At 52.7% G+C, this 27,125-nt stretch overlaps 1 protein-coding gene across 1 annotated transcript in view; it reads right to left on the bottom strand.

Annotated features, from left to right (window-relative positions):
* The window catches only part of LOC144093704 (uncharacterized), a 94,307-nt gene that overhangs the window by 46,563 nt on the left and 20,619 nt on the right, over positions 1-27,125 (bottom strand). The window contains exons 2-3 of the mRNA XM_077627308.1: positions 8,405-8,532; positions 7,304-7,370 (exon numbers count right to left, since the gene is read on the bottom strand). Coding sequence (XP_077483434.1) covers positions 7,304-7,370; positions 8,405-8,446 — 109 coding nt within the window. The 5' untranslated portion in view covers positions 8,447-8,532. The remainder of the gene's footprint in view (positions 1-7,303; positions 7,371-8,404; positions 8,533-27,125) is intronic.

The following is a 27,125-nucleotide window of genomic DNA, read 5'->3' as shown; positions in this document are numbered from 1 at the left end:
AGTACGACGGAGAGCGATTCACATTCGCCTCACGTACCGGGCGACACGAGTGCCGTCCGCGTATAACATGGCTGGCGCGATTGAGAGTCGCCGACAAGATGCGGGGGCAGCAGCACATGCTAGTTCGGTGGGGATGAACACGGATTCTTCCTTCCGCGCGGAGCCCAAAGGCGCCGCGGCAGAGCGACATAAAGATAAAGGCTCGCGGCGAGGAGGAGGAGGCGGCCGCTATCTGGCGGCCGGCAATGCGAGATCGAAAGGAAAACGAAACCGACGGCCGGCGGCGCCGACGACACCGAGGCGGGAAAACACCCCGCGCGCGCGCGCGCGCCGGACCGGCTGGAATGTGACGAGAAGAGCGGGCTGGCATGCGAGCTGTGGGCCGCCGCCAAGCGCCGGGGGAAGGGCGAGGACGATCGGCATTCCTCCGGGGAGTCAGTCGACGCGGAGGAGGAGGATGTAAAGCAGAGTGGCGCTCTCCTGCAGCGGCGGTATGGACCCTAGAAGTAGCGGAGGCATACCGTTTTGAAGCGAAAAGCTTCACTAGGCTCGTCAACACCGGGCTTCGCGTGAGCCACACTAAAGATTTGCCACAGCTGCGCATGCGTGAAACCGAGTGACGTCGCGCGGAGCGCAGGTGGTCGCTGCTGCCGCAGATGTTGTCTGACCTTTCGCCATGGAAGGAGGAGGAGAAGACCCAGAAGGTAGCGTGGGAGTTGGAGACTTTAATAGCCCCGTATAACGATTGTACAGTACAAGCTTTGTATGCCTAAGATAACACGGTCTAAGAGCACTTGCTGCTGGGCTAGTTGGTTTTGGTTCATAATTAAATAGTTTTTAGGCGCAAAAAAGGACAAGACACATAGGGTAGGTGACAGGACAAAGCGCCATCGGTGACAGGACGATGGCGCTTCGTCCTGTCACCTACCCTATGTGTCTTGTCCTTTTTTGCGCCTAAAAACTATTTAATTAAGATAACACGTTTTGGAAAAGCTAGAAAGGTATACCCAAATTGTAACCCTATGTATGAAACCTTAAGCTAAACCACGAGCATCGCCACGAAGCTTTTCGCTTCGAGATATCCAGGCTTAACACTTTAGCTAAGCCTCAGCCCAACTTTTTCACCGGACATCGCCACAATGAACAAGTGTTGCTGGGATGTCAGCAAAGAGTTACACTCTTCTACGCGAGACAAGTACATAGACTGGTGAGTTTTGAGCCTGTACCGAGATACGGCTCTGTAATGAGACTCCCGCCTGGCCCTTTTGAGCTTTTTCGGAGTTGTCTGCTCTCTTTTTTTGTGCCGATCGCCTAAATGCTGAGCTTCTAAGTACCCTACCTAGTTTGGGGCTTTCCTATGCTGACAGAAATGAGCCTTCGCGCTAGCGTTTATGCGATAAACGGTCGTTTTCACTCAACGCCAGGCGGCTCTGGCACGCAATGAATGAAACAGAATAGTCTTCGGCACGGTGAGCTCTTCACGAAAAAACGAAAAACAAACGGTGATCTCGGCGACGAGAACTTCCGCGACAGGAAGCACGAGTTGAGTGAGCGCTCCGATGCCTCCTCCTCTCACATACGCCACAAGCGAAGCCAACTTGAAGCGCTGCTCGCTGTTAGAGAAAGGTGAAAGGAGGGGCCGGCGTTCAGTCGCAATGACGTAAGAAGAATCTAATTAATCGCACGCCTTCAGTCCAGGAGAGAGAAGCAGGAATATGCGGTGGCGGCACGTTGCGCGAAAGGCTCATTAGGGCGCGGGCGTAAGGCGTGCCTCGACCAAACCGCATGCTAATAATAATAATAATAATAATTGGTTTTGGGGGAAAGGAAATGGCGCAGTATCTGTCTCATATATCGGCGGACACCTGAACCACGCCGTAAGGGAAGGGACAAGGGAGGGAGTGAAAGAAGAAAGGAAGAAGGAGGTGCCGTAGTGGAGGGCTCCGGAATAATTTCGACCACCTGGGGATCTTTAACGTGCACTGACATCGCACAGCACACGGGCGCCTTAGCGTTTTTCCTCCATAACCGAAAAAAAACAACGCATGCTACGCGAACACGATTCCAGCCGGCCGGTTTTTGTCTCTCCCGCGACTTTTTCGTGACATGATGATGTTTGTGTGGCATCAACATACGTATTTATTGCTGAGACAATTGGATGTTAAATGAAACATTTTTTTTTCTTCCCAGCACTCGATTCAAATTCGTGACGTCTATAGCGGAGAGGACGACTCCGTGAACACGCACCCCTGCAGAAAAATCGGTCTTGCGTCATCGCAGCTTGCTTCCGGAAACGATCGGCGGCGGCGCTATTTGTATTTCAATTTTTCCTTTGCCTTTTCTAGCTCACAAGTCATAAAATAATTTTTTTTGTGAGTGTAAAAGTAGTTATATTGTCATTAAAACGTGGCAATATTTTTATAAAGGCCAACTTCCCTAAAAAGATGTGTCTTGCGTGTTTCGGACTGAGAAACTGCGGACCAACTGGAAGTTTGCCCCATCCGGCGGGCCGATAAGTTCCTCAAGATCGTGGGAAAAAAAAAAACGATCAAGAACGCAAAGGCGAGTCACAAAAGGAGTGACGCGTGAGACGCGGGGTGCAAATAACGGAGACACAGCTCGGAGGCGAGTGTGAGTGTGAAGACTCTGAGAAGACGCCCGTCGCTGCTGCTGCGCCCGCTGCCCCTACTCTCCTCCTCCCCGGCGGGAACAGACCGAAGGCAGACAGGGGGAGAGGAGGGAAGAGAAAAGCCGCCGAATGCAGGCCGCTAGTTGCAAAGCGACGGGGAGGGGCGACGCGGAAGAAGAGCCCCGTAACTTGGCGGAAAAGGAAAACGACCAAGAAACGGCCTCTGCCTGTGGCTGCACAACAGCAGCAGCAGCTCAACAGAAGCCAGGTGGTGACCGCCACACGCACACGCATCGAGGAGTCAACCTCTTCCCCCCCCCCGCGACCCTCACACTCCCCCGCGTCTACTACTCCGACTTCTTTTTCCCCGGGAGCATTCTCATCCTCCTCCTCCCCGTCCTGCCAGCTGTCACACAATGAGAAAAGGAGGCGTTCCAGGCAGGTCCCGGGAAGCGAGGAAGAGGCTGAGAGAGAGAGGTTCGGAAAAGGGGGAAACAAAAACAGGCAACGAATGGAGCGAGATAGAACGCGTGGAATGCGAGCGAGGCGACAGACACACCGGGCGCTAATTCTAGGTTAGGCCGCGGGAGCTCTTCTGTGGCAGGCAGCTACCGCCGCGTGCAGAGGAGCGGTGGCTGCTGCGCCGACTCTTCGGGACGGCTGCTCGGAAGCGCGCGCGCACGCGCCGCACAAATGGCCGGGTAGCCCTGACAGGGTGATGGGGCTCTGTCTGGTCGTGGGATATTGTCGCGTGACGGGACGATGTTTGTGTTTGGGGGCGCCCCGATCAACAGAAGATAAAGAAGGAACCCGCTCGCTCTCTCTTTTTCCGAGCGTGGATCATCCAGCTCTACGCGCTCCTCCCGTCTGTAATCAGGCTGCTGCTGAAGAGGGAGTCTCCTACCCCCCCTCCATCGCCGGGCCCCAAAATCACAGTGCGCGACACAACCACCGGGCTTCCTTCCCTCTCGCGGTGATCGAGGCCGCCGCATTCCACGCGACTGACATCTCCCCGGACAGCGCGGCGGCAGATGGCCCGGCTGTCAGACGCGCTCATCAAGCGAGAGACCGCTCTCTCTCCGTCAAGATGCCGCCAAGGCGGCCGCGTTGTCCCACCGTTTAAAAGGCAGGGCCGTGCCCGCGCGCCAAAGGCGCCCCTGGCGACGAGTGGCCCACCCTGGCTGCTGCTGCTCGCTCGCGGGCTCGGAAGAAGATCGCGCTGCTGCAACCCGAGAAAGGCAGAAGCTGAGTGGCCTCGCTCGTTAATCGGCGGTCGGCGGAGAGCGCGGCTCCTTTGCGCATGAAACCCGGCCATTGGTTTGTATAACAATGATTGAGAGGACAACAGAGAGGAGGAAAGTCCAAGAAGAGGAGCCGGCGCGTCGTCTTCGTCGCGGGGGTAACGCCCGCCTTTAGTAAAAAATGCCCCACTTCCCACAGGCTTCTTTTTTTTTTCTTTTCCTACCCCAACAAGAGGCTCCGTCAGAGCCACCGCCCTCCTTTTTGCGCCCACCCCTCCCCACTCCTTCCCCGCCCGGCCGCCCCTTCCCGAACCCGCCTTAATTATTGATATGCGTATCGACGGGCGTGTAGCCGACAGCGATGCGCGAGCTGAGACAGAAGATTCGCCGATCTGAGCTCGGCCGGCAGGCAGCGCACATCGCGAGAGCCACGCCCGAAACACTTTTCTCCGGGCTTTCGGCTAAATCTCCCGCGCCCAGCAGGTCTGCCGTGAACCTGTTTTGCAAACGCTGCCACTGCGCGTATGCAACGCGATTTCAGAAATGCGTAAGCGCAAGTCTTTTACAGTCGAAGCGACCCTTCTCATCGGCCAGCGCGGTGATCAGTTTAGAAGTTCGCGTATAACGAATTCCTCTTATAGTGAATTCATAGTTTCGCTTTTGTTTGTCTACAGTGTGCCAGCCGCTAGCCTTTTGTCTATCGTAGCCGGCATCGCTGCATGCTCCGTAGTACCCATTCCACAGCATCGGTATGCCAGTTTCAACGCGAAGCCAGTGGCAAAATATAGTTGTTCGCATTTTTACAATCACTGAAGTGCGTTCAACGCAATCTGCCGGTCGTTAGGCTTACCTTAGCTTTTTTTGATAATTTTAGGGGTGGGCGTGGGGGGGGGGGGGGTTGAACCTCCCAAAGCGACTCAGGCTATATGAGCGAAGCCGTAGTGAAGGGCTCCAGAAGTTTCGACCACCTGGGGTTTTTTAACGTGCGCTGACATCGCACAGTACACGGGCCTCTAGAATTTCGCCTCCATCGAAATTCGACCGCCACGGCCGAGATCGAACCTGCGTCTTTCGGGGTCAGCAGCCGAGCGCCACAACCACTCAGCCACCGCGGCGGCCTTGCCTTAGCTTCTATTGACCGTCGACGTTAATGTCTTAACTATGAACTGCTTCAAGCCGGCCGGCCAGCCGATCACTTTCTGTGCCGAACATCCTGTGACCTTGGCCTCACCGGTAAACGGGGCAGCAATCTCCCCGACTGCTGTCACGGACGCTAGGGTCAGCTCCGCGGGCTTTTGCTCTTAGCGAAAATCCGACAGATGTGTCTTTCGTGACTTAGTTTAGGCTTGTTCAGCTAGCAGCAAAAGACGGTTTAAATGCTGCGCCATTCCAAGCCAAGGTTAGAATATTTTTCCCGGCACTCTGATTCAATGATGATTAATTTTTATGGCGGAAGAGAAGCTTCGGCCACAGAGCACCATGGCACAAGGTGTTTTCACCTTCGCAAGGCGGAGTCAAAGACCTATTTCCCAAGCACTTCACCGCTGAGGAGCCCAGCACTATACAAAGAGAAAGCATACGCCCGTTGTATCAGCGTTGGGCACTGGGGGTCGAACCCCACACCTCCCGCATGCGAGGCGGGTGCTCAAACCACTACAGACCGCTCTAATTGAAACTTGCGACGCTGATGACGTCGATGGCCTCGGATTCACTTCGTTTATTTTTTTTTTCGCGCTTATTTTCGTGTTCGTTCTCCTCACGCGATAACAGTCTACCATTGTTTGCAAAACAAGACTTGCCCTAAAATTCAGGCGCGGAATCCTCCGTTTTCTCTTCTTTGGAAGATGAAACCTCCCCTGACATTACCGAGGTTTATTTGTGACAACGGCCCCGTGGCGGCAGCAACTTCCGCTAATTTAGAGATCTTCTCCAGTTCACAAGAACTCTCGCAAAGTAAAATCTTCAAATGACAAAGTAGTCTCTCTCTCAATAAAGAGTGGTAATCTATAGATCTGGGTCAACTTCAATTTCTCCTCGGTGTCCCTGTAAACTCGGCACCCTCAGAAAAATCACCTGCGATATTTGGTAACGGTGCGATTGCCTGCACACATTTCTCTGCTCTCATTTCTTTTCTTTGCAACATTTGATGTCTCTCCTCCATGTGTAAGGTAGCAAAATGGCATCCAGTCTGGTTAACATTACTCCCTTCTTTCCCTGCTTTCTATATGTTATCATGCGCCCATAAATTATTTCAATCACTCATGTAGTACGTGTATATATGTATACACAGCAGCCACAAGTATGTATACCTGTCAAGTACCTTGTGCGCGTTGGTTGTTTAATGAACAAGGAGAATGACAGCCAAGCATAAATTCAGGACAGGATGTAAGCGCGCAACCCCGAGAGACATACCGAAGCAAAACTACAGGTTCCCAAGCAATGGATTGGTGTTGTGACTGAGTGACTGCGTTACCCCTGATCTCTCCGAATGAAAGATCGCTGTACATAAGTCTATTCAATGAAAATTTAGCGCGCCGGTACTCCATTCTATACACTATCAACGAGGGGAGAGGGTAAACACACACACACACACACACACACACACACACACACACACACACACACACACACACACACACACACACACACACACACACACACACACACACACACACACACACACACACACACACACACTCCTTCACTATTTCTGTCCCCCTCATCCATTCGTATTTTTTGTCGTTAATTCTTCCCAGGCACCCTCTTGCGTTCTTCCATCGGTCACAAACACCAGTCCGCGAGGTCTTGACACGTTGAAACCGCGGCAGAGATGAGGACTCCGGCCGCGAAGGTTTGCAGAACTCACAGGTCCACCTCCGCTATTTCTTTGCTGTTCCTTTCATGAGAGCAGCCAACATGTACTGCAGAACCTACACCACGAAACTATCTACTTCCCAGCGACGCTGCGCATCAAATGGAAGACACGCGGTGGGTGAGGCCCAGCTGCCAATCATCAAACGCCGTCGCAGGCCAGCACGATCGTCTCAACAATAACGACAAATGCTCGCCAGAGTTTTTGCAATGGCATCGGTACGTTGTGCTTCGCTCACAGTAGACCACGCCTGGATCGTCCGAGCAGTAGCGCGCTGTACCATGGCGATTCTATCACTGACGTAGGCATGCCCAGGATCTCATTTCAGCTGCGCCGACGACAGAGCTCTCTGTGACAGAGACCGCATGCAGGACAAACCAAGAGCACACGAGATGACGCCGCAGAAAAAAAAGAAATGGTCCAGCGTATGGCCCCGGCAGTAGTAACGGAACGCTGCTGGTCCAGGAAATCGTAGTCGCTGCAATCCCACACGCGAGCAAGCATACCACCGTGGCGATGAGCACCCGCACATGCAACAGCAGCTTGAGGGAGAGTACTCACCGAGTGAGGTGGCCGACAGGATGTCCTCAACGGCCTCGAGGTCGTTCTGAGACACCCCCCAGGGGACCTGCCAGGCAGCAAAGAGAAAGCACGTCTCTGTGGCACTGCCGCTCCTGCCTTTCACGAGGGGCATGCCCGCCGCCGGCCGCCATCCCCCGTGGATGCGCGCACGGGCGCGTTGCTCTCGAATGCTTGGCGCGCTTGAGGACATCCCCCCCCCCCCCCTTCCAATCACACACACACACACACACGCGCGGTAGGCGAGGGGAGATGGAGAGCGCCGCAGCTGAGGCCACTTTTCCCCTTTCCACTATACTTTCTGCCCTCACCCATCGACATCCCCTCCCCGCGCATCTTTCTGGGAATGAGCGTGATAGCGGGGCAGCGCCCCACTCGCCGGGCCATTTTATTAGGCACCCCCTGAACTCATCTTTCGGGGCTAGCACTCTCACATTCCTCCCCTTGTTTTTTTTTTTTGTTTTATTTCGCTTATCATTAAGACTCTCTTTCTTTTCTCTTTCTGCGTGCCCCTTAATCGGGCCTAGCTAGCGCAGTTAGGTGAGCGCACGGTGACCGGGACTGCTCGTGGCCCGCCGCGATGAGTAATCGTTGTCAGGGGCGCGCAACACGTCGCAACAGCAGCCACTTCACTCGCGCGCGGGGGGGGGGGGGGGGGGGGGGGGAACTCCACAGGCGCACGCAGCTCTCCCTCTCAATGGGACGCACATCCTGACGGCTCGGAGGCTGCCGGGAAAACGTAAGCGCGGACGAATTTCGGGCACACCAGGCAACCCCCGCAGTCTTACGAGCAGTGCCAGCGGACTCCGGAAACGCGCGTTCCAGTGGCCTCGCGTTCACCAATGCGTGCGTAGATAAGCAGGGCCTGCTGTTTGTTTTATTGTTTTAATTTTCTTTCCGAACGCTAGACATGCACGCAACATATCAGCAGGATGCGAGGACTAGTACAGCCTTCAGTTTTGCCTTCCTCTCTTAATTGAGACGGCGGTTTCCAGGCGGTCTTAGATAGACAGAAAGACGCACTGCGCTGGCTAAAAACGCACCGCATTCCACTGCACTGTATTGTACGGCAGTGCTACTCACCGGCACGCCCTGGATGGCTGGCGGCGGGGGTCGGGCCCGCATGGCACGGCAGCAGCGGCGTAATCAGCTCCGACCCGCACACATGGCGCCTACCGCTGGGCAGCACGCCGGGCACGCCGCCACACGACCTGCGTCGAAGGAAGTGAGAAAGGGAGGGATAAATGGAGACATTCACGAATGGACAAAACACGAAAGGTACGCAATTATTGTCAGGGGAGCAACGTAGAGGCAGACACCCCGCGATCCTACCTGGATGCGAGTCCAGATATTTGGCACGACCCTCTATCGGAGGCGACTGTTTCTTTTCACGTAAAGTAACGAGTGCTTAGAGCAAAATGAAAGCGTGGTAAGGATTCCCCATACAGATTAGTTTCGGAAGTCCGTCGATACGATGGCGATGCGGCAGCTATACGAGGAAGGGTGCCCCCCCCCCCCCCCCCACCCTCCTCCTTCAAACACACACACACACACACCTGTGCCAAAGTGGCCAACTGAGAAGACATATTTGGCAAGGCTATAGAACGAAGGTGTCCTTGCAGGTGTAATATGCGAACGCATATAATACATATGCATGCAGAGATGTGGCTTATCCTCAAAAGCGGATCAGCTGGTGCCTCATGCCTGCTTCTATAGTCGGATACAACTAAAGAAAAAAGCAGCTTTTCCCCGTCGAAGGGCCCCCTTTCAGCCAAAGGCATCAGCCGATTCTCATGAACCTGCTAGGGTGAGTATATCGGGACAATGCAAGGAACAGACTACCCCCAACAATGCAGGGATATCCCCGTTCATCTGCCACTCCCTGCATTATTACGCTAGAAGGTTCACGAGGGTCTGCCGTCACCACTGGCTGGCAGGGGGTCCTTCGACGGGAAAAAGCCGCTTTTTTTCGTCACTTGTATCCGATTATAGCCTTCATACTTCGGCATCGGCTTCTGCTGTTTCTGGCTATAAATGCTAGTAGGAAAACGCCATGTAACGAGGCTCTGCGTGAACAGCCAGACCTTAGGACGCTTAGCGATAGTAAGTAGGGGCTGCAACCTGGATTGGCTCTCTCTGTTGGAAACAGTCCCGACACAGCGGCTCCTGAGCAAAAGCCGTTCCGAACACAGTGTGATAGCATCTATCCTGTCAAGTCGATAGTGAACTACGGTATGGGACGGAATCCGCCGTTAGCATTCGTCTCCAATGCACACAGGCACTGCACAGGCACTGCATGGCGCTGCGTTTACCTCTCTTCAGTCTTCACATAAGCATGATTCCGAGAAAAAAAGAGAGAGAGAGAGAAGGAGCCTCTACGTTACACACGCACTCTACAGCAGTAGTTTCAAGACCTGTGGATCCGCTGTTGTGATTAAATCTACTGCAGAATGTTATTCGGAGCCGCTTGGGTAACCCCTTGAGAGCTCCAGTAGGGTGCAGTACAGTGTACCTCGCAAAATGAGTTGCAGTTACCATATGTGCTAACTGCATTAGTAGCACACGCCCTAATGTACGCGATTAGTATTGCGAGGATAATGTGGAGGAGGTGGAGGTCATGAAGCCCTTCGCCTGTTCCCGATCGGTGGTTTTCAGAGAGACTACTAGGGGGCCGTCGCGATTTTGCGAGGCGACGACGTGCCCGACGTGAAATCCCAAGTGTGCATGCAGGCCAGGCATTTATTGCTGTAACAAAGGGATTGAGCTGTCTACCTTATTCTACGACAAGTGCCGTTCTTTACATAGTATCGCGTAGATATCTGTTCAAGGTGTTACAAACGATCACGTGCATTGACACCAACTGGACAAGTGCTCCAATATGTTTCTTTTTCTCATTCTTATCTTTCACCCCGTCAAGCCACGATAGGGCGCCGGCACTGAACATAAAACGCGCTGCTAAACTTTCAGTCCCTATAGAAAGCCTCACAAAAATCGACAAGCTTACCTATCCAGGAACTTTAGCTGACCTTATAAAAGTTATCAACTCGGAGTCACACCCGGGAGCCAGATCTGGATGTCAGTGGGCAACGCCATGTTTCACCGACAGAGGGCAACGCCGCGTTCCAGGAACGAGTAAACCTAGCGGTCGCGCAACTGTTCAGAATGCGCGCGAAAAACGTCTCGACATCGGAATACATCTATGCCCCTAGAGACAAAAGGATATCAAGGTTAACGAGCATGAAATCGCGTGGTTTTGCTCGGCTGGCACGACATAAGAGGTGGCTGAAAGGATGCAAATGGCAAGTCAGAGTACGCGCAATGTACAGGGCGCGCCAAAAGTTCCCAAGCCAGAGGGCCTCAGAGGTGCTATACCAAGGTTCTCAAATGTACGAATTATATTTTGCTTACCAGCTACACAGATTCTCTGGTTTGGGGTCGTCGTAAATGTCCCACTACACGGCCCAAAAGGAGGCCCTGTGGCCCGAGAATTTCTGACGCACCATGTATAAGCCCTCTTGGGGGAACAGCGACGTACCGATTACCCGGCTTCCCGCGCATTCTGTGACGTAAACGAAAACGGTGCTGGAGCCAAATTGCCACCCCCCCCCCTCTCGAAAAAACGGGGGCCTGGGCCTCGCTGTCTGGACTACCTTTGTCGGTAAAGTTCCGAGACTGAGTCAATTAAAAAAATGCGTTTAACATTGAAATAATTTGTGCAGCACACCTTCAAAATAGTCTCCCTTGTAGTCTATACACAGCTTTCAACGCTCCTTGAGGTCTTGGAAACAGTCGGAAACGCTTCTTTTGGTAGGGCTGTCAGCTCCTTTGTCGTGGCGTCTTGAATGGCCACCATGCGCCCCATCCAGCGACCTTTTAGGACTCTCTTCACGCGAGGAAACAGGAAAAAATCGCATGGGAAGAGGTCAGGCGAGTATGGCGAATGTGGAAGTATAGTAATGCTGTGCTTGGAGAGAAATTTTGTCACGCTGAGAGCAGTGTACGGCCTTGCGTTATCGTGGAGAAGGCTTCATTGTCCAGATGCCCGTAAGTCAGGGCGACGGCGTCGCAGTGCATCACGCATGTGTTGAGCACGCGGATATAAAACTCCTGATTCACCGCCTGCCATTGTGGGACGAACTCGTGGTGTACAACGCCTCTGGCATCGAAAAAAACTATCAGCATCGCCTTTGTTTTGGTCTTCTGTCGTCGCACCTTTCTCGACGCCGGAGAGCTTGTGGACCGCCATCTGGGGCTCTGCCTCTTTGTTTGAGGATCGTATTGAATACACCACGTTTCGTCTCAGCAATGATGCTGTCGACGAATGCAACATCCTTCTCTGCCTCGGAGAGCAAATCAGCGCTCACTGATGCCCGCCTGTCCTCCTGGTCCTGCGTGAGGGAGTGCAGCACAAGTCTGGCATTCAGCTTTCGTTTCCCAAGTTCTCACGCAAATTTTGGTGGCATGTTGTCTAACTAATGTCGAGAGCATCTGATAGCATGAGGATGTAATGGTGTGGTCTTGCTGTGCGATCTCCCTGATCCGAGCCACGTTGTTTCAATCCGTGAGGGTGAAGGGCACCCCTATCTTGTGTCGTCTGCCACCGGCGTTCTCGCCGAAACGAACCTCTTGCGCCACTCGAAAACTCGCGCTCGCGATAATGTCTCGTTGCCGTAAGCGTCACGAAGGAGCTCATACGTCTGTGTGGCTGTCTTTCCGAGCTTCACACAGAATTTTATTTTTACACGCTGTTCGAGGTTGATGTCCATCTCTCCACATTCACTCACAGTAGAATGCGCAAACGACTAGTGCTAACGTTTCTTTTTGCACATGTGCCATCTAGCGGCTGTCACAGCAATTAACATAAATAGCGCAGGTTAGCCCAAAAAGATGGCTCTACACACATGCACCAACATTTGTTTTGGGGAATGATTTCTAGAAAATAAAATAAATCAGTCTCGAAACTTTACGGACAAAGGTTGTAACTAAAGTTCTGCGATAACGTGCACGAATGAGCAGCGCCAGATGAATATAACTAATGTACGGAGGAAGACCCGACTCGACAACCGATGTAAGTTTTGATCCGCACACGTGTCCACGATAAACAGTGAGGCAAACAGAGACAGTAGAATAGTGTGCACACCCTAAGGAAAGAGAGAGAGAGGAACACGGAGAGGATCAGAGAGGTGCATCACTGCTCACGCGCACGGTCCTAATGCAACGAAACTCGCTTTCCCTTTCGACACCTGGCGCAGGTGCTAGCGGTGAGTCGCGGCGGAGGTTACGACGAATAAGGGAGAAAGAGAGAGAGAGAGAAGGAGGAAGGGAAGGGTGAGATCTGAAAACTGGTTAGGCAATAACTAAGCAAGGGAGGTTGTCGGAGCGGGTATGCATACCTCGCGTGCGATCAGGCCGGGGGAAGGGGGGGGGGGGGGGGGGAGGGGGATGCTTGATAAGGGCTCAACCAGGAGAAGAAGAACAAAAAAGAGTAGAAGAGAAAAAGAAAGTGACCGTGCCGCGTCCCCGCAACGCGTTTTATTATTCGGGGCGGTGTCGTCGTTTCGGTCGCGACGAGCGAATTCCGACCCCCCCCCCCCCCTCCCGCCCGTTCAACTGCTCTCCACTCCACCTGCCACTGCTCTTCATTCTTTTCAATACAGCGGAGAGGAAGAGGGTGGAGAGTGTAAGACTCGCTAAGAGTGTAAGTGCAAGAGTGTAAGCCTGTTTACGGAGCTTAAGAGCGAACATCAAATCAATATACACTAAAAAACTAAAAAGGACAACTCTAAGAAAGGAGGCGGAGAGGGCAGCTCGGCACCAAGCCGGGAAGTGGGACAGTGTGCGTGTGGGGCGTACGGTATGCAAGCGACGGTCCCAGAGCGTACAGCAGGAGTCGATCGATTTATCTTTTCTTTTCCCCGCGGCAGGCTCGACCAAGAGCACTTTAATTTCCCGTTCCATCACTATTCTGTCGAAACCAGTGCACGCCGCAAGCTTTACTCCTCACAGTAGCCACCGCGCTGATGGAATGCAGGAGCTGACGGCGCGAAACACACACACACACACACACACACACACACACACACACACACACACACACACACACACACACACACACACACACACACACACACACACACACACACACACACACACACACACACACGCACGCACGCACACGCGCACGCACACACACACACACACACACACACACACACACACACACACACACACACACACACGCGCGCGCGCGCGCGCAGCAAGGCCAGGCGAGCAGAAAGGCCTTGTTACCATGAAAATGCGTTATTTTGTGAGAGCAGGTTTCTTTCTTTTCTTCTTTACGTCTTTCATTCCTTCCTTCTTTCTTTTTTTCATTCTTTCTTTGTTTCTACACGTCCATTTCTCCAGACAAGGTTTTGCGCGCGGCTTGCCCGGCGTCCAGAAAGCATTGTCCAGCCAGTCCTACGTACACACGCGTATATTATCGGTCTAACCGCAGTGTACGGTAGTACAAGGCCTTGGCTGTTCAGTTATTGGTGCCGCAGCCAGTGTTACGCGCGGTCAAGCGCATTTGTATGCTCAACGCAGCAGCATGGGCGGTGCGTGCGCTCAAGGCCTGGGCCTGTGCGGCCTGCAGCGGCGACATTTCCCAGCAGGAGGTCGTTCGGAGAATCAACACTCGTGCTTGAGAGAGCGTTCACGCTGCCAGCCTGTTGATATATAAAAAAAAAAGAGTGCGCGATAGTTTACCCCCGCTGCACCCTAAAGCGAGAGGGCGAGAATGAACTGCACGCTTAACGGGCGATGCCGAGTGTGGAGCTGCTCGATGTTTTAAAAGCGCCCTTCACCCACCACCCTCCAGAGTCATGTGCGGGACCAAAGCGATCATCTCGCTATCATGCACTCTTAACATGAATACACAGCAGTAAAAAGGCAGTAAGCTGATCACTCGCTCAATCCCTTTTCATAAAAGCGAATGTGATAGAGGCCAGCTTACTATATTTTTACAGTAAACCACAGTATATGTTTTTGAGCTGCGCAGGGGGCGCTCATCGCACCCTTCAAGCTCCAGATTTCCGGAGGGTGATACGAGCCCTTGTCCCCACTCCTCTGAGTCGCAGAAGCTTCGGAGGCACCGTGAAAGCGTCCCAATTCACGTCTTGAGAGTAGACCTAGGAACTTCTCAGTACGGATGACGATGATTTCACACTCCAGCTACTAGGACTTTCGTATTTTACAAAAAAAAAAAAACAGCGAGCATAAGCAGGCTGGCCCTCACGTTAACCTTGCCGTTGGAAAGTTCAACCAAAGTGCTGACCACGATCTACAACGCGTAGACGAGGAACCGTGACTGGCTGTTTTTGATGCATGAGCTCTCGTTCTTTTTTTTTTTTTTCAGCGGCATGTTAAGAGTCGCCAAAAAAGTAGCACTCTCGCATATTTCTACTAACTCTGAATTCTTGACGTTCGCGCTTATGAAGAATCAAGATCCAGGCCTCGCCGCCGTGGCTCAGTGGTTAGAGCGCTCGACTACTGATCCGGAGTTCCCGGGTTCGAACCCGACCGCGGCGGCTGCGTTTTTATGCAGGAAAAACGCTAAGGCGCCCGTGTGCTGTGCGATGTCAGTGCACGTTAAAGATCCCCAGGTGGTCGAAATTATTCAGGAGCCCTCCACTACGACACCTCCTTCTTCCTTTCTTCTTTCACTCCCTTCCTTATCCCTTCCCATACGGCGCGGTTCAGGTGTCCAACGATATGTGAGACAGATACTGTGCCATTTCCTTTCCCCCAAAACCAATTATTATTATGATCCAGGCCCACAGCCACTGCTTCCTGCACCTTACGCAGCTGAAAAATGCGTTCACGACAGGTAGCACCAAAGTGAAGCAAGCACCGCTATGAGCTCTAGCAGAATATTTTGGCTTAATTACCTTCGGAGTGCACTGCTACCGTTACTGCTCCCGTAGGGCGCCAATTTGGCACGTGTTCCCCGCGCATGCGCAGACAGCTGAAAGCTATAGCCTACCATTACCGCAGCGAGAATTGGCTGCGCATGTGAGCGGCTCAAGTGCGCCACCAACCTCAGACGCTAGCTGCACACTGGTGCTTGATAAGGACACACCACTAGTATACTTTTTAGAGCGAAAGCTCTACTCCTCCCGTACAAAGCTCAAGGTCACTTGGCTGCGAAATTTGACCTTCAAACCAGGAGGAGCGGAGGCTTGGCTCTGACGTCATGCCACGTGATCAATTCACCACGCCCCGCCACAGCTGCGCGCGTCGAGCTGACGGCGCTCACTCGCCTCGCAGCTATCGAATCACGTGACTCGCTGCGCCTCGCCACAGCTGCGTATGCGGAGCCGACGGCACTCTCGCAACTGCTGGAAATCGCGTGACCCGCCGTTCGCTACATAAAAGCGTGTGGCGTGTGCTTACCTTAACAGAGCTGCCGCTCGTCTTACTAGGTGCATCCGGGTTTAACCACAGCTAATTTTTCTCTCCCTCTCTCATTCTTTTTTCAGTGCTTTCATCTCTTCCCTCACAGCATGGTTCAGGAGTACAGCCTGAGACAAATACTTTGTTTGGACAAGAGAGAAAAATAAACTAAAAGGCTCTGGTCCGGCAGGTGGCACTGAGTATAAAGGGCTGGCATTAATGAGACAGCTGCAGCGTTTTTGCCTCTCCCGCAACCTCCTACTCCTTCTCCACCAGCTATTTGCCAAACGGTTCATAAGAACCTGACCGCGGCGGCCGCATCTCGATGGAGGAGGAACTCAAAAAAGACGCCCGTGTGCTGTGCGATGTGAGTGCACTTTAAAGGGGAACCGCATAAGTTTTAAAAATCGACGAGCTTAAAAGGTGCAAATGTGCGAAACTTGCAGGTAAAGCATGCGAAGTCCTTTTCAGCTAGCATTTGAAATGGTGACGCAATCCGCTACGACACAGACTGACAAAGCGCAACGGAACTAGGACGAGTAGAAGAAACACGAAACACAGGACAGGCGCTACTACCAACTTTTTCAGTCGCCGATTAAAATCGCGACGGCCTTCAAGCTTCTCCGCAGCTCACAACGCGAAGTGGGGGCGCATGATGACGTCATCAAGGTATCGGTACATTTCCAACACATCATCATCATCAGCCTGACTACACCCACTGCAGGGCAAAGGCCCGTCCCATGTCTCTCCAATTAACCGTGTCCAACACATAAGCGCCCGCTTTGAAGGAAAAAAAACCAACGCCACCAAAAGTAAAGTTCGCCGAGCGTTGTTTGGCAGCTTCCAACGAGGCTCCGCAGGGTATGGCTGACGGCAGCGGTAATTTGAAATCATACCTCCTGTGACGTCACACAATTTCCCCGCGCACCTCCGGTGCATTGAGGAGAAGCACAAAATTCAATCGTCGATTACTTCCCTATTTTAAACGCTAGTGCAAACACACTTGGCGTGCTTTGCCTACAACTTATATAGATTTAAATCCTTCAATATCGCGAAATTCTCAAAATGTGGTGCAGTCGCCCTTCAAAAATCCCCGGATGGTCGAAATTATTCCGAAGCCCTCCACTACGGCCCCTCTTTCTTCCTTTCTTCTTTCACTCCCTCCTCGATCCCTTCCCCTACGGTGTGGTTGAGGTATCCACCGAGAAGTGAGTCTGTTACAGCGCCATTTATTTTCCTGAAATTGGTTTTTTTGGGGGGAAAGGAAATGGCGCAGTATCTGTCTCATATATATCGTTGGGCACCTGAACCGCGCCGTAAGGGAAGGGATAAGGAAGGGAGTGAAAGAAGAAAGGGAGAAGGAGGTGCCGTAGTGGAGGGCTCCGGAGTAATTTCGACCACCTGGGGATCTTTAACTTGCACTGACATCGCACAGCACACGGGCGCCTTAGCGTTTTTCCTCCATAAAAACGCAGCCGCCGCGGTCGGGTTCGAACCCGGGAACTCCGGATCAGTAGTCGAGCGCCCTAACCACTGAGCCACCGCGGCGGGGCTCCTGAAAAACGAGCTTTCAACTTTCACCTGCAGGTGGTAGAAATTATTCCGGAGCCCCTTCCCTACGGCACCATTCTCTCTCATTACATTTTTTACGCCCTCCTTTAGGCCTTCTTCCCTCACGGTGGTGAGCCCTGCCTTTTATCAAAGCAAATTTTCATTTTCAACGCCGAAGAATAGTTCATGACTCCTCCGAAAACAACCGCGATGTGTTGAGCCTGCAGTCTTATCGCTTTTACTCGACAAGTCTAGCTGTTTCCATTATCCAAAAACATCCAACAGCTTCGGTAACAAGCCAACATGCATGATTTCCTTTCCATTTCAAATATGAAATCAACGTTTTCGGACCGCACCAGGCAACACTGCTTTGTACATGGTGAGCTCTTTGCCCATACAAGGCGCCTCTGCTGGCGCTTAGCCAGCAAAGGCGCCCAGGTGCACAAATATTTCAAAGTGCAGTGCCGCGTGCTTACAACCGCGACTCGAACGTAAGTTTTTTAGGCTCCAAGCAGCGCGGTCAAAAAAACCCAACGCAACGGGGGAGACGAAAGCCGAGAAGAAACAAAAACAATAACAAAAACACGATTGGCACTTAAGACGGCTTACGTGTTTTGAATGCGAAAGCACTGCTTCATTGCGAGCTCTGCTGCGAGGTTCATTAAAGTGTTCTTCCTTTCTAATGACACACCTACTCATTAGTATGCATGCAGTCGCAAGGAAGCGCATGCACTAGGTCCACCTTTATTCGCCAAGAAGCAACGTGGTTATTTCCGCAGAGTCGTAAATGCAACCCGTTTCTTCTGTACCCGATTCTCAATAGAATATCCAACTAGAGTTGCAAAAAAAAAAAAACAGCTTTACCGATATCTTGTTGAAGTAGCTTTGCCTGTTCCCCTGTAACTGTACTTTTATAGACCGCGGCAAAACGTATCGAAACGTGTAAAACGTATGCCTATACAGCATGCTGTGGATTACTTTCTTCTTTAAAATGCATGTCGGGGTTCTCCCCGTAAAGGAATGGCTGGCCGAAAAGGGAACTTTTGTACCATGGGGTTTTCGCTTGCGATGTTTTACAGCGAACTTTGATGAAAGATTTCTTTAGATCCCCATGGAATTCGCTTTTTGGCAGTCGGGAATGATGAGGGTGTGCCGTATGATATGGTAATGCTTTTGGGTTTACACATGTGCAAACGCTGAATGGCTGTTCGTCATGATGATGCTCGTGTCAGAGATATTCGTCAGTGTTTTGGTGATTCTGTTCGTGGAATCGTAGAGGTTATGAGAACTCAGCCATGTGTACCCGAGTGGAAAAGTGCGCTCGAGTGAGACCTGTTGTCTGTAAACCCGATCACCTTTCCGATTCGTCCGGTCTGTATTTTGTTCTGTGAACTGAAGCAATAAAGGAAAAGAAAAAGGTATTTTAGCCTATGGGTTGCGTGCTCGCCTCGCAATCTGAAGGTCATTGATTCAATTTCCCGCACCTTCGGAAGTAGTTTTATTTTTCTTTGTAGACGTCACTATCTTATGGTCTACTGTTGACGTCATGAGAGACCATGGTGACGTCACTGGGGGTTTTAGGACCACTGCTGCTGGTCAACGCCGCCGGGTTTCGTTGCCGATGAGCCATGCAATGCTTTCGCATCAAAAACAAGATACGAGAACAAAGTACACATCTGTCGCGGTGGCTCAGTGGTTAGGGCGCTCGACTACTCATCCGGAGTTCCCGGGATCGAACCCGACCGCGGCGGCTGCGTTTTTATGGAGGAAAAACGCTAAGGCGCCTGTGTGCTGTGCGATTTCAGTGCACGTTAAAGATCCCCAGGTGGTCGAAATTATTCCGGAGCCCTCCACCACGGCACCTCTACTTCCTTTCTTCTTTCACTCCCTCCTTTATCCCTTCCCTTGCGGCGCGGTTCAGGTGTCCAACGATATGTGAGACAGATACTGCGCCATTTCCTTTCCCCAGAAAACCAATTAAAAAAAGTACAGAACGAGAGGCGCGCATTCCACATGGCGCACCGGGCATCAGCGCATGCATGGGTTTCCACGAGGTAGGCGAGCAAGGCAGGGAGAGTCGGATGGGGCCGTTACAGCAGTGAGAGAGGCCTTCTTCTTCCGTGTTATTATTTCGCGTCCAGCCGTAATCGCACAAAGGGCAGGGAGACGCCGCCGCAGCTGACTGCCGCTCTCGGGTGGAATGCAGCGCACGGGCGCTCCTCCTCCGCGGCTCGCTCCGCGTTGCGTGGCTATCTCTCTGCGTCGCCGGCAAAGCCAGTCCAGCGGCGAGTACGAACGGCCGCTTGGCGAGGAGGGTGGGACGCAAGGAAGGGGGGAGGGTCCGCGCGGCGAGTACGGCACGGCCGGCACACACCCAAGCCGAGCACAACGCAGACACGCAAATAGCAGCGACGACGACGACGCGAGCGGTTTCCGCCGCCGCCTCGACGCTGCCGAAGCGAGCAGCCGGCTCAGCCACGGCGCAGCACACGAACAACGATAGCGCAGGGGGACGGGATGGGGCGGCCGAAGCGAATCAAATAAAAGCAAAAGGCGCGCGGGGACTGACCGAGAAAAAGACAAAGACGAAGGAAAAAGAAACGCAACAGGGCACCACCGCCATGGGACGTACTGGATGCAGCTATGCACGCGAGCGAGCACGCGGTGTGAAGTAATAAACAGTGAGCAACACAGAGACAGCGCCAGAGGAAAACAAGCAAAAAGAGAGAGTAAACCAAGACAGGAGGATAAAAATGCAGGAGGGCAGTAAAGAGCAGCGAGATGGTAGAAAGGACGCAAGCAGAAACACAGGGAAGGGGGAGAGAACCAACTGCATGCTGCGGCGTTCTCCGAGAAAGATAAAACGAAACAAAACGAAAGTTAAGAAAAGGTGACCATACAAAGATCGGAGAAAAAATCCACGCACACGCGGGCGCGCGCAAACACACAGGCGGCGGGAGAGAACGAAGCCTCGCAAGATGAGAACGGGAGAGGTAGTAGAAGAAAGAGAGAAAGCAGCGGGTGGGTAACACGGCGAAGAAGAAGGCCTCGAGAAAGACAAACTCACAAAAACAGAAGAGCGACGCTTTTAATGCCTCCGACGAAAACAGAGATGGGGAAGAGGGGGTGGGGGGAGTCCGAGGAATTTGCAAGCATCTGCCAGGCGTCGCAGAAATATGAAAGGGACGAGTAACAGCCACGGGGGGGAGGGCAGGCACAGGGTGGGGAAGCCAAACGCGGCAGAAAGAGGGGGGTCACCGAATTCCACAGCACTTGCTCCTCGCCCTCCTCTCGCAACGTCTCCAAAGAAACACGAGGGGAAAGGAGACGAAGGGAAGAGAGAAGGGCAGCACCCGTACACTGGCACGCGGTGGATGATGCGAATGCCCCCCCCCCCCCCCCCCCCCCCCTTCCATCGATGTTTCATTGCTACTGGAAAGAAGGCGCGCCCTCTCCTCCGGCCTTTCCCCATACCCATCCCTCTTCTCAGGCCGACTCCCCTCCTCCGCCGCGCTCCGCACCTGGATGCGGAGCTAGCTGTTCGCGTCAACTGCTCCAGCGGCGAGTCCAGGAAGAAAGCGTCGCTTTAAGCGACCTGTCCCTCAATACTACGCCGGGAAGGGCGGGGGAGAGAGAGAGAGAGAGAGAGAGAAAGAGGAGCAGATGCAAGAAGCGGGCGAGGGAGCGTTAATCGTTCGCGAGAGAAGGCGCGCGAAAGCGATGCAGCGGCGGCAGCACAAGCACATCGGCGGAGAGGGGACAGCTGCTCTCCTCCTCTTCTTCCGCGCCTCGCATTCCTCGCTTTGTGGCCCCGCTTTATTTCTCCACTCGAAGACACCCGCTGGCCAACTTTTTGGCGCGCACGGGGGACACCGCGGATATCGGCGGCGGTTTGGTCTCCGCAAGCCGGACAGGTCGGTCGGTCGGTCGGGCGCCGGGTGCCGAGGAACGAACGCGTAATGCGTGTACCTCGTAATGCCTGAGAATAGGGGAACCGTATCGGTTGGGGAATAGGGGAATAGCGGTACGCCAGTGCGCATGCGCAGAACAATAACGCCCCTTGGTTATTTGTTCTGCGCATGGCCATTAACACCTCGCTATTCCCCTGTCCCTGAACCAATACGGCCCCCTATTCTAAAGCTTTCTATTATGTGCCCGTGCGGTGAGCTGAACCGGAGCCTGTGTTTTGGAAGCATCCACTAAATGGGCATGTCCAAGTGGGCGTGGCTTAAGCTGGACGCATTATTTTGCTCCGAAAAACGGCAAATGCCCCCGCCGCCGTTTGGGATCACGTTAGTTGCGCAGAAGCTTCCATCGCCTTTAAGTCAAATACAGCCGCCTGTTCCTGCTTTACGAATGTTTCGACATCAATAATATGCATTTACAGCATAAATTATGTAATATTCACTCCTGCATCGCAAACGATGATGCAATGACAAATGCAGTTTCAAACCAGATGACGTAACAGGAAAGACGGGCGAGCTGTTGTCACGTAGCTGTCACTTGGGCGCTTGGGGCCGGAAGCAATCGGCTCGGACCGAAGTGGGCACATCGAGAATACGGTCCCGAGCATCCCTGAAATTTCTTCGTTGCCGTCAACGCCTTACACCCTGTGCCGGGTGAGAAATGCGTGAGGTGCTTTCCCATCGCCTCCGACCTTCCCCACCACATTGTCACTCGTGTGCGTCAGAGCTCACCTCTTAAAAGGAATTTTCTCGCTTGGAAAAGGCATCTCCCCTCCGCCCTCCCCCCCCCAAGCGAGAAATAACCCTCCAGAACGCAGCGGCTTTTCCCCCTTCCAGCCAATGGCGTCGGCCGGTTCTGATAACCTTGCTAAAGCCCCTTTATTGTTGCTGGCGCAGAAAAAGTCATGGAGGAGCTTCAGACCCTGCTAGCGTGACAATGCAGAGATAGGCGCCACAATGGAGAGAGGGATCTATCCCGGACCATAGAGGGAAGTGATTATCCCCTTTCATCTACCACTCCCTGCTTTGTCGCACTAGCAGGGTCATGAGAATCGGCCGACGCCATTGGCTGGAAGGGAAAGCCACTGCGTCCTTAAGTTGTATCCGACTACACAAGCAATTTTATTTTTTTTTTTGCATTTAGCACCATAGAAAAACAAAACTACGCCGCGTTGCATTTTTTCGTGCTCATAAATGTTATTGTAATATCAATGTAATTTCTAATGCTGTGTACACATGCGGAAAGGGAGAGCAATGAGGTCGCCATTTTCCGCATACTGTATTTTGAAAGGCCCGTATTGAATGCAAGGCTGCAATGTAATGTAATGTAATCGAAATTCGATCCCAGCCGCGGCGGTCGAATTTCGATGGCGGCGAAATTCTAGAGGCCCGTGTAATGAGCGATGTCAGTGCACGTTAAAGAACCCAAGGTGGTCGAAATTTCCGGAGCCCTTCACTACGGCGTCTCTCATAGCCTGAGTCGCTTTGGGACGTTAAACCCCCATAAACCATAAGGCTGCAATGATACCATTCTTTTCGTCCGATTTCGTTCCACTTTGGTACCCACTGCTGGTCTGTCTGACTGATTCTACTGACAGCGAGGAGGCATGACAATAACAAACAATAACCGGAATGAAATGGAATTTGAACCTTTCATAAAAATGCCAAGTTATAATTTTGTTTGTCTCTGCATATTTCTGTATATTTTTTTTTTCTGTACATTTGTTTCTGGATTGTGTTGCTTCGTTGCCGTCAATGCCAGGGGGGACCAAGATTTTTTTTTCAAGCCGTAAAGGAACGGCTTTTCTTCTTGGCCCCTTTCACAATGTGTACGTCATGTTGTGAAGAACAAATAAAAATGAATGAATGAATGAATGAATGAAATCAGTACGTCACTCCGCGCTCTTTGGATAACTCGCATGCCGTAATAACGCCCGCTGTCAGAGAAAGTCATGCATATAGCCCTTTGCTGCTGAAATGACGTGTGCTCAGCGACGTTGTTAACATAGGTATTATAGCGCCTCGTATTTACATACGCCCTTCTAGTGCGGACAAATATTCTATTTAGAAGTGCAGGCTCAGTGCGTGACAATAACTGAGCTGTCACGGTCCTGCAAGCGTCCCTCTACAGCGTGGGAAACATCCTGCTCTCGTGTTCGCTGTGCATTGCTGGCGCTAGAAAACTTCATACAGCAACACACTCTTTTATCTCTTTATCGTGCAGACACCCAAGTGACAGCGCTCCTAAAGTATATATATTTTTTTACAGCGACACTCTAACAACAGCGTGAGAATGCGCCGTAGAAACACTTCCGCAACGCACAGTTAAAATGACGTGATTCTGCGCGCGCCGATTATTCTGGAAATAGCTCGCGGCGTGGCGACGATTTTGTGAAAATCGCCAATACCATTTACAGAGCATCTGTCCTTGTTCTCGTAATTTGTCGCTAACGCACTGCGTACCTTTCATTATGCAAATGTATAAGATGAAATGCTAGACGTCCCATGCCGCGGACTTACATTATCACAACGATAGATACTTGCTTTGCAGATGTGGTCAGGCGTTCAGTAATGACTATTTTTAAGGCGTTAAGCCAGCTCAGCTCACACCTCACCCTCACACCTGCCGTCACTCGGAAGTGGCCTCGGTGTCGATATTTCTTTCCTCGGCCTGGGTGTCCGATATGTAAGCGCGAGGGCATCGAAGCCGACATTCACCACTTACTGTGGGACTGCCCAGCTCTCTCTCAAGCATACAAGGACCCGGTACCTGAAGGCAGCGGGTATTTCGCCGAGCAACGCTGCTTCATATATTGCCTGGACGCAGGAACCGTGCACACTATTGCTGGCTAGTGGACTTCATAAAATCAGCTAACCCTTTCCATTACTTTAATCATTACTGCAATCCTTCATCACACCTTCACCCATTGATGTCCTGAGGCAATGCATCTCGTTAAAAAAAAAAAAAAAGCCATCTTCACAGCAATGCTGCGATGAATGGCGGAACAGCCTAATTTCGTGGCAGAAAATGCGGGCACAGTTCGCATGATCTGAGACGTATACGTTGCTGAGGCTCGACAAGCCCTCTGGGCATTTCGTCTCATCTGACTGTCGGCGTGCAGCGCCATTTGTCGATCAATGTGCAATGCGGAAAAGCCAACTTGAAGCGTCCATTGTTCCCTCTGGTTCAACCGACTTCTGAGTTAGCACACTTTTCACTGATGGCAAACTGCAGTTTTGGCGCGGGCGTAGCCAGCCCAAGCTGCTTAGCGTGCGACGCTTTGGTACAGTCACGTGCTAAGCGTGGAACTCAGTGTATATACAAGCCGGCCTTCGGAACATCGTAAAAGTCGAGGCGACTAGGACAATTAAAACAATGCGGATCTCTCAGCTTGCGAAACAATGGCCTGCTCAGGGGGCAACAGGTATACGGTGTCACCACCGCTGCCGCATACCTGTCCGTTTTCCTCGCCACCGAAGAAGCCGCGCGCCCGCGGCAGCGAACAACACACGCGTGGCTCGCGCGGAATTCGCCATTACATCTGTTCGGGTGGGTCATGCATCTCTGCCCCGAGCTGCTGCTGCTTCTCGCGAGAATAACACGTGCCGGAGCACAAGCAGTACCTGCCGGGCTACACACGCACACATACAAGTAACCACGCAAACGGATACAAGTGAAAAAAGGCAGTGGGTAGGGGGGGGGGGGGGGGGGGGGGGTCTTGCATTTCCTCGCGGCAGGGGCTTCTTTCTCTACGGTTCGTCGTGGCAGCGTCGTCGCAATCCCTCTTCATTTTAAATACCCTGAAACTAAACAGCGGCAATCGGAAGAAGGGGGGGGGGGGGGGGGGGGGGGGGGGGAGCTCGAGCACGTGCTGGAACTGCGAAGAGAAGGACAATTTTTCGTCTCCCTCCAGCAGGGGGAGGGGGGGGGGGGGGAGGCGAAGAAGGTCATCGGCGCAAGTCGCGCGGCGAAGACCCCCGAAACGCACCGCACACATACGCACGCACGCACGCACGAATTTGCAGCCGAGCGTCCAGTCGTCGTCGTCGAAAATCGATGGCAAGAAGCTGCTCGAGTAATCGGTGCACGCCGGCCGCGCAATTAGCTCTCGTTCGCCGGGGGAGAAGTCCCAGCGGAGGGGAAGACCGTCGGCCAAACTCCAGATTCATTTCCACTGCCAGCTCGCCCTGTTAAAAATGACATCCACGCCCCACCGGGGCTCGGCCCGCGCTGCCCCTAACGAAACGGGCGACCATGTCAATTAAATGTGAGACGAGTCGGCGCAGCACGGCAAAGAGGAGGAGGAGGAGGAGGAAGGCCCGCGTGAGAAAACAAGCCGAGTCCGCCGCGGCTGCTGCTTCTGCTGCGCGACGAAGGCAGGAGTTGTTGGGAGCGCTCAAGGCAGGCGGCTCTGCTGACCAGCGAGGAATCCTCCTTCACCTTCTCATCTCTCTTTCTACTCTGCTATAGCTACACTCGATGGGCCACTTTCTCCACCAGACATCGTCAGTGCAGGGAGAGCGCATCGGCGCTGCTTGATCCGATTACTATACTACTCAGTCAGCACACCTTACTGCTATAGCGAATGCGCGAGCACATACGCGAACGCCAGTGAGCAGTGTGAATACATCATACACGAGCAAACAGGCTTCACTTGCATTCTCCACGTAAGACCCGCCGCGGTGGCTTAACGGTAATGGCGCCCCTTTACTAAGTTCAAGGACGCGGGATCCAATCCCGGTTGTGGAGGCCGCATTTTCGCGGAGGCGAAATTCAAAAACACTCTCTGCGATGTCAGTGAACGTTAGAGGGACACTCAGGACAACTCTATCAAGTTATTGTTATCAGTAAAAGGTTATCTGGCTGGCTACGTTGGCGCTTTTCCGAACGCAAGAAACGCGTTTATCGCCGAGAAAATCGGACTTAAAAATCTTCCCGCCGTTCGGCTCAAACTCGTGACGTCGTCGTCGCCGAAAATAACGAGTTGCCACCGTTTTGAAGTGAATGGGGGTCTGGCGTAGCCTCCGGGATCCGCATTTATTAAATCGTTGTTGCACTCGACACACGCATTATATAGACCGCTTACAGCGCGCGGTTCTTCCGTTTGAGACCAGATGGCGCCACAGGTGCGCTAGGAACCCGGCGCCATTACGGGCCTCGTAAGTCGCCACCGTGCACGCCTCGACGCAGCAGTGGAAATATCGCGGGTGGCTGCCGAATGTGTTCTTTCTACGAATATGTGGAAAGGCCTAGGAAATACGTGCTGTGTTGTGGGATGCAAGAATTGCGAGAGAGAGTTAAAAGTGCGGATGCGATCGTTTGCGATCATCACGGAACCGAACTGCACAAGGAAGTACTGCCCCTGACGCGCCCTTTCGGTATGCGCCCTTTCCGAACGGATGAACGCAACAAATACGCTCGCCAGCGCTAGATAGCCAATATAGGACGAAAGTTGTCGATCTTGGGAAAATCTGCGGGGGTAAGTGCACTACACAGCCGTATGGACAAGCTGTTCCGCCACCGAAACCGTCACTTCGTGCTTTCAGATGCTGTGCAGTTGCGTCTGCGTGTGCAGCGAGACCCGATTGCTCGTAAGTTAAGGTGTGCGGCCATGAGTAACAGGAGCGTCCGAGGACGAATTAGGAACGGAAAAAAAAAAGATGACTTACGCTCCTACATACCGCTACTGCGGATTATGCAGTGCACAGTCGCGCTTACCGTCAACGCTTACCGTCAACGCTTACAACGCTTACCGTCAGTCCGTGTATTGCAAGACGTCTTGGCGCTATAGTACTGGTGAACTTCGCTCCAAGTAGCGCGGTTTTCGTGGACCATATTCGGAATAAAGCATTTG

This window comes from Amblyomma americanum, chromosome 6, assembly GCF_052857255.1.
Source record: "Amblyomma americanum isolate KBUSLIRL-KWMA chromosome 6, ASM5285725v1, whole genome shotgun sequence".
NCBI lineage: Eukaryota > Metazoa > Arthropoda > Arachnida > Ixodida > Ixodidae > Amblyomma > Amblyomma americanum.
The sequence above is the reverse complement of the archived record's forward strand: the minus strand, read 5'-3'. Positions and strand labels throughout refer to the sequence as shown.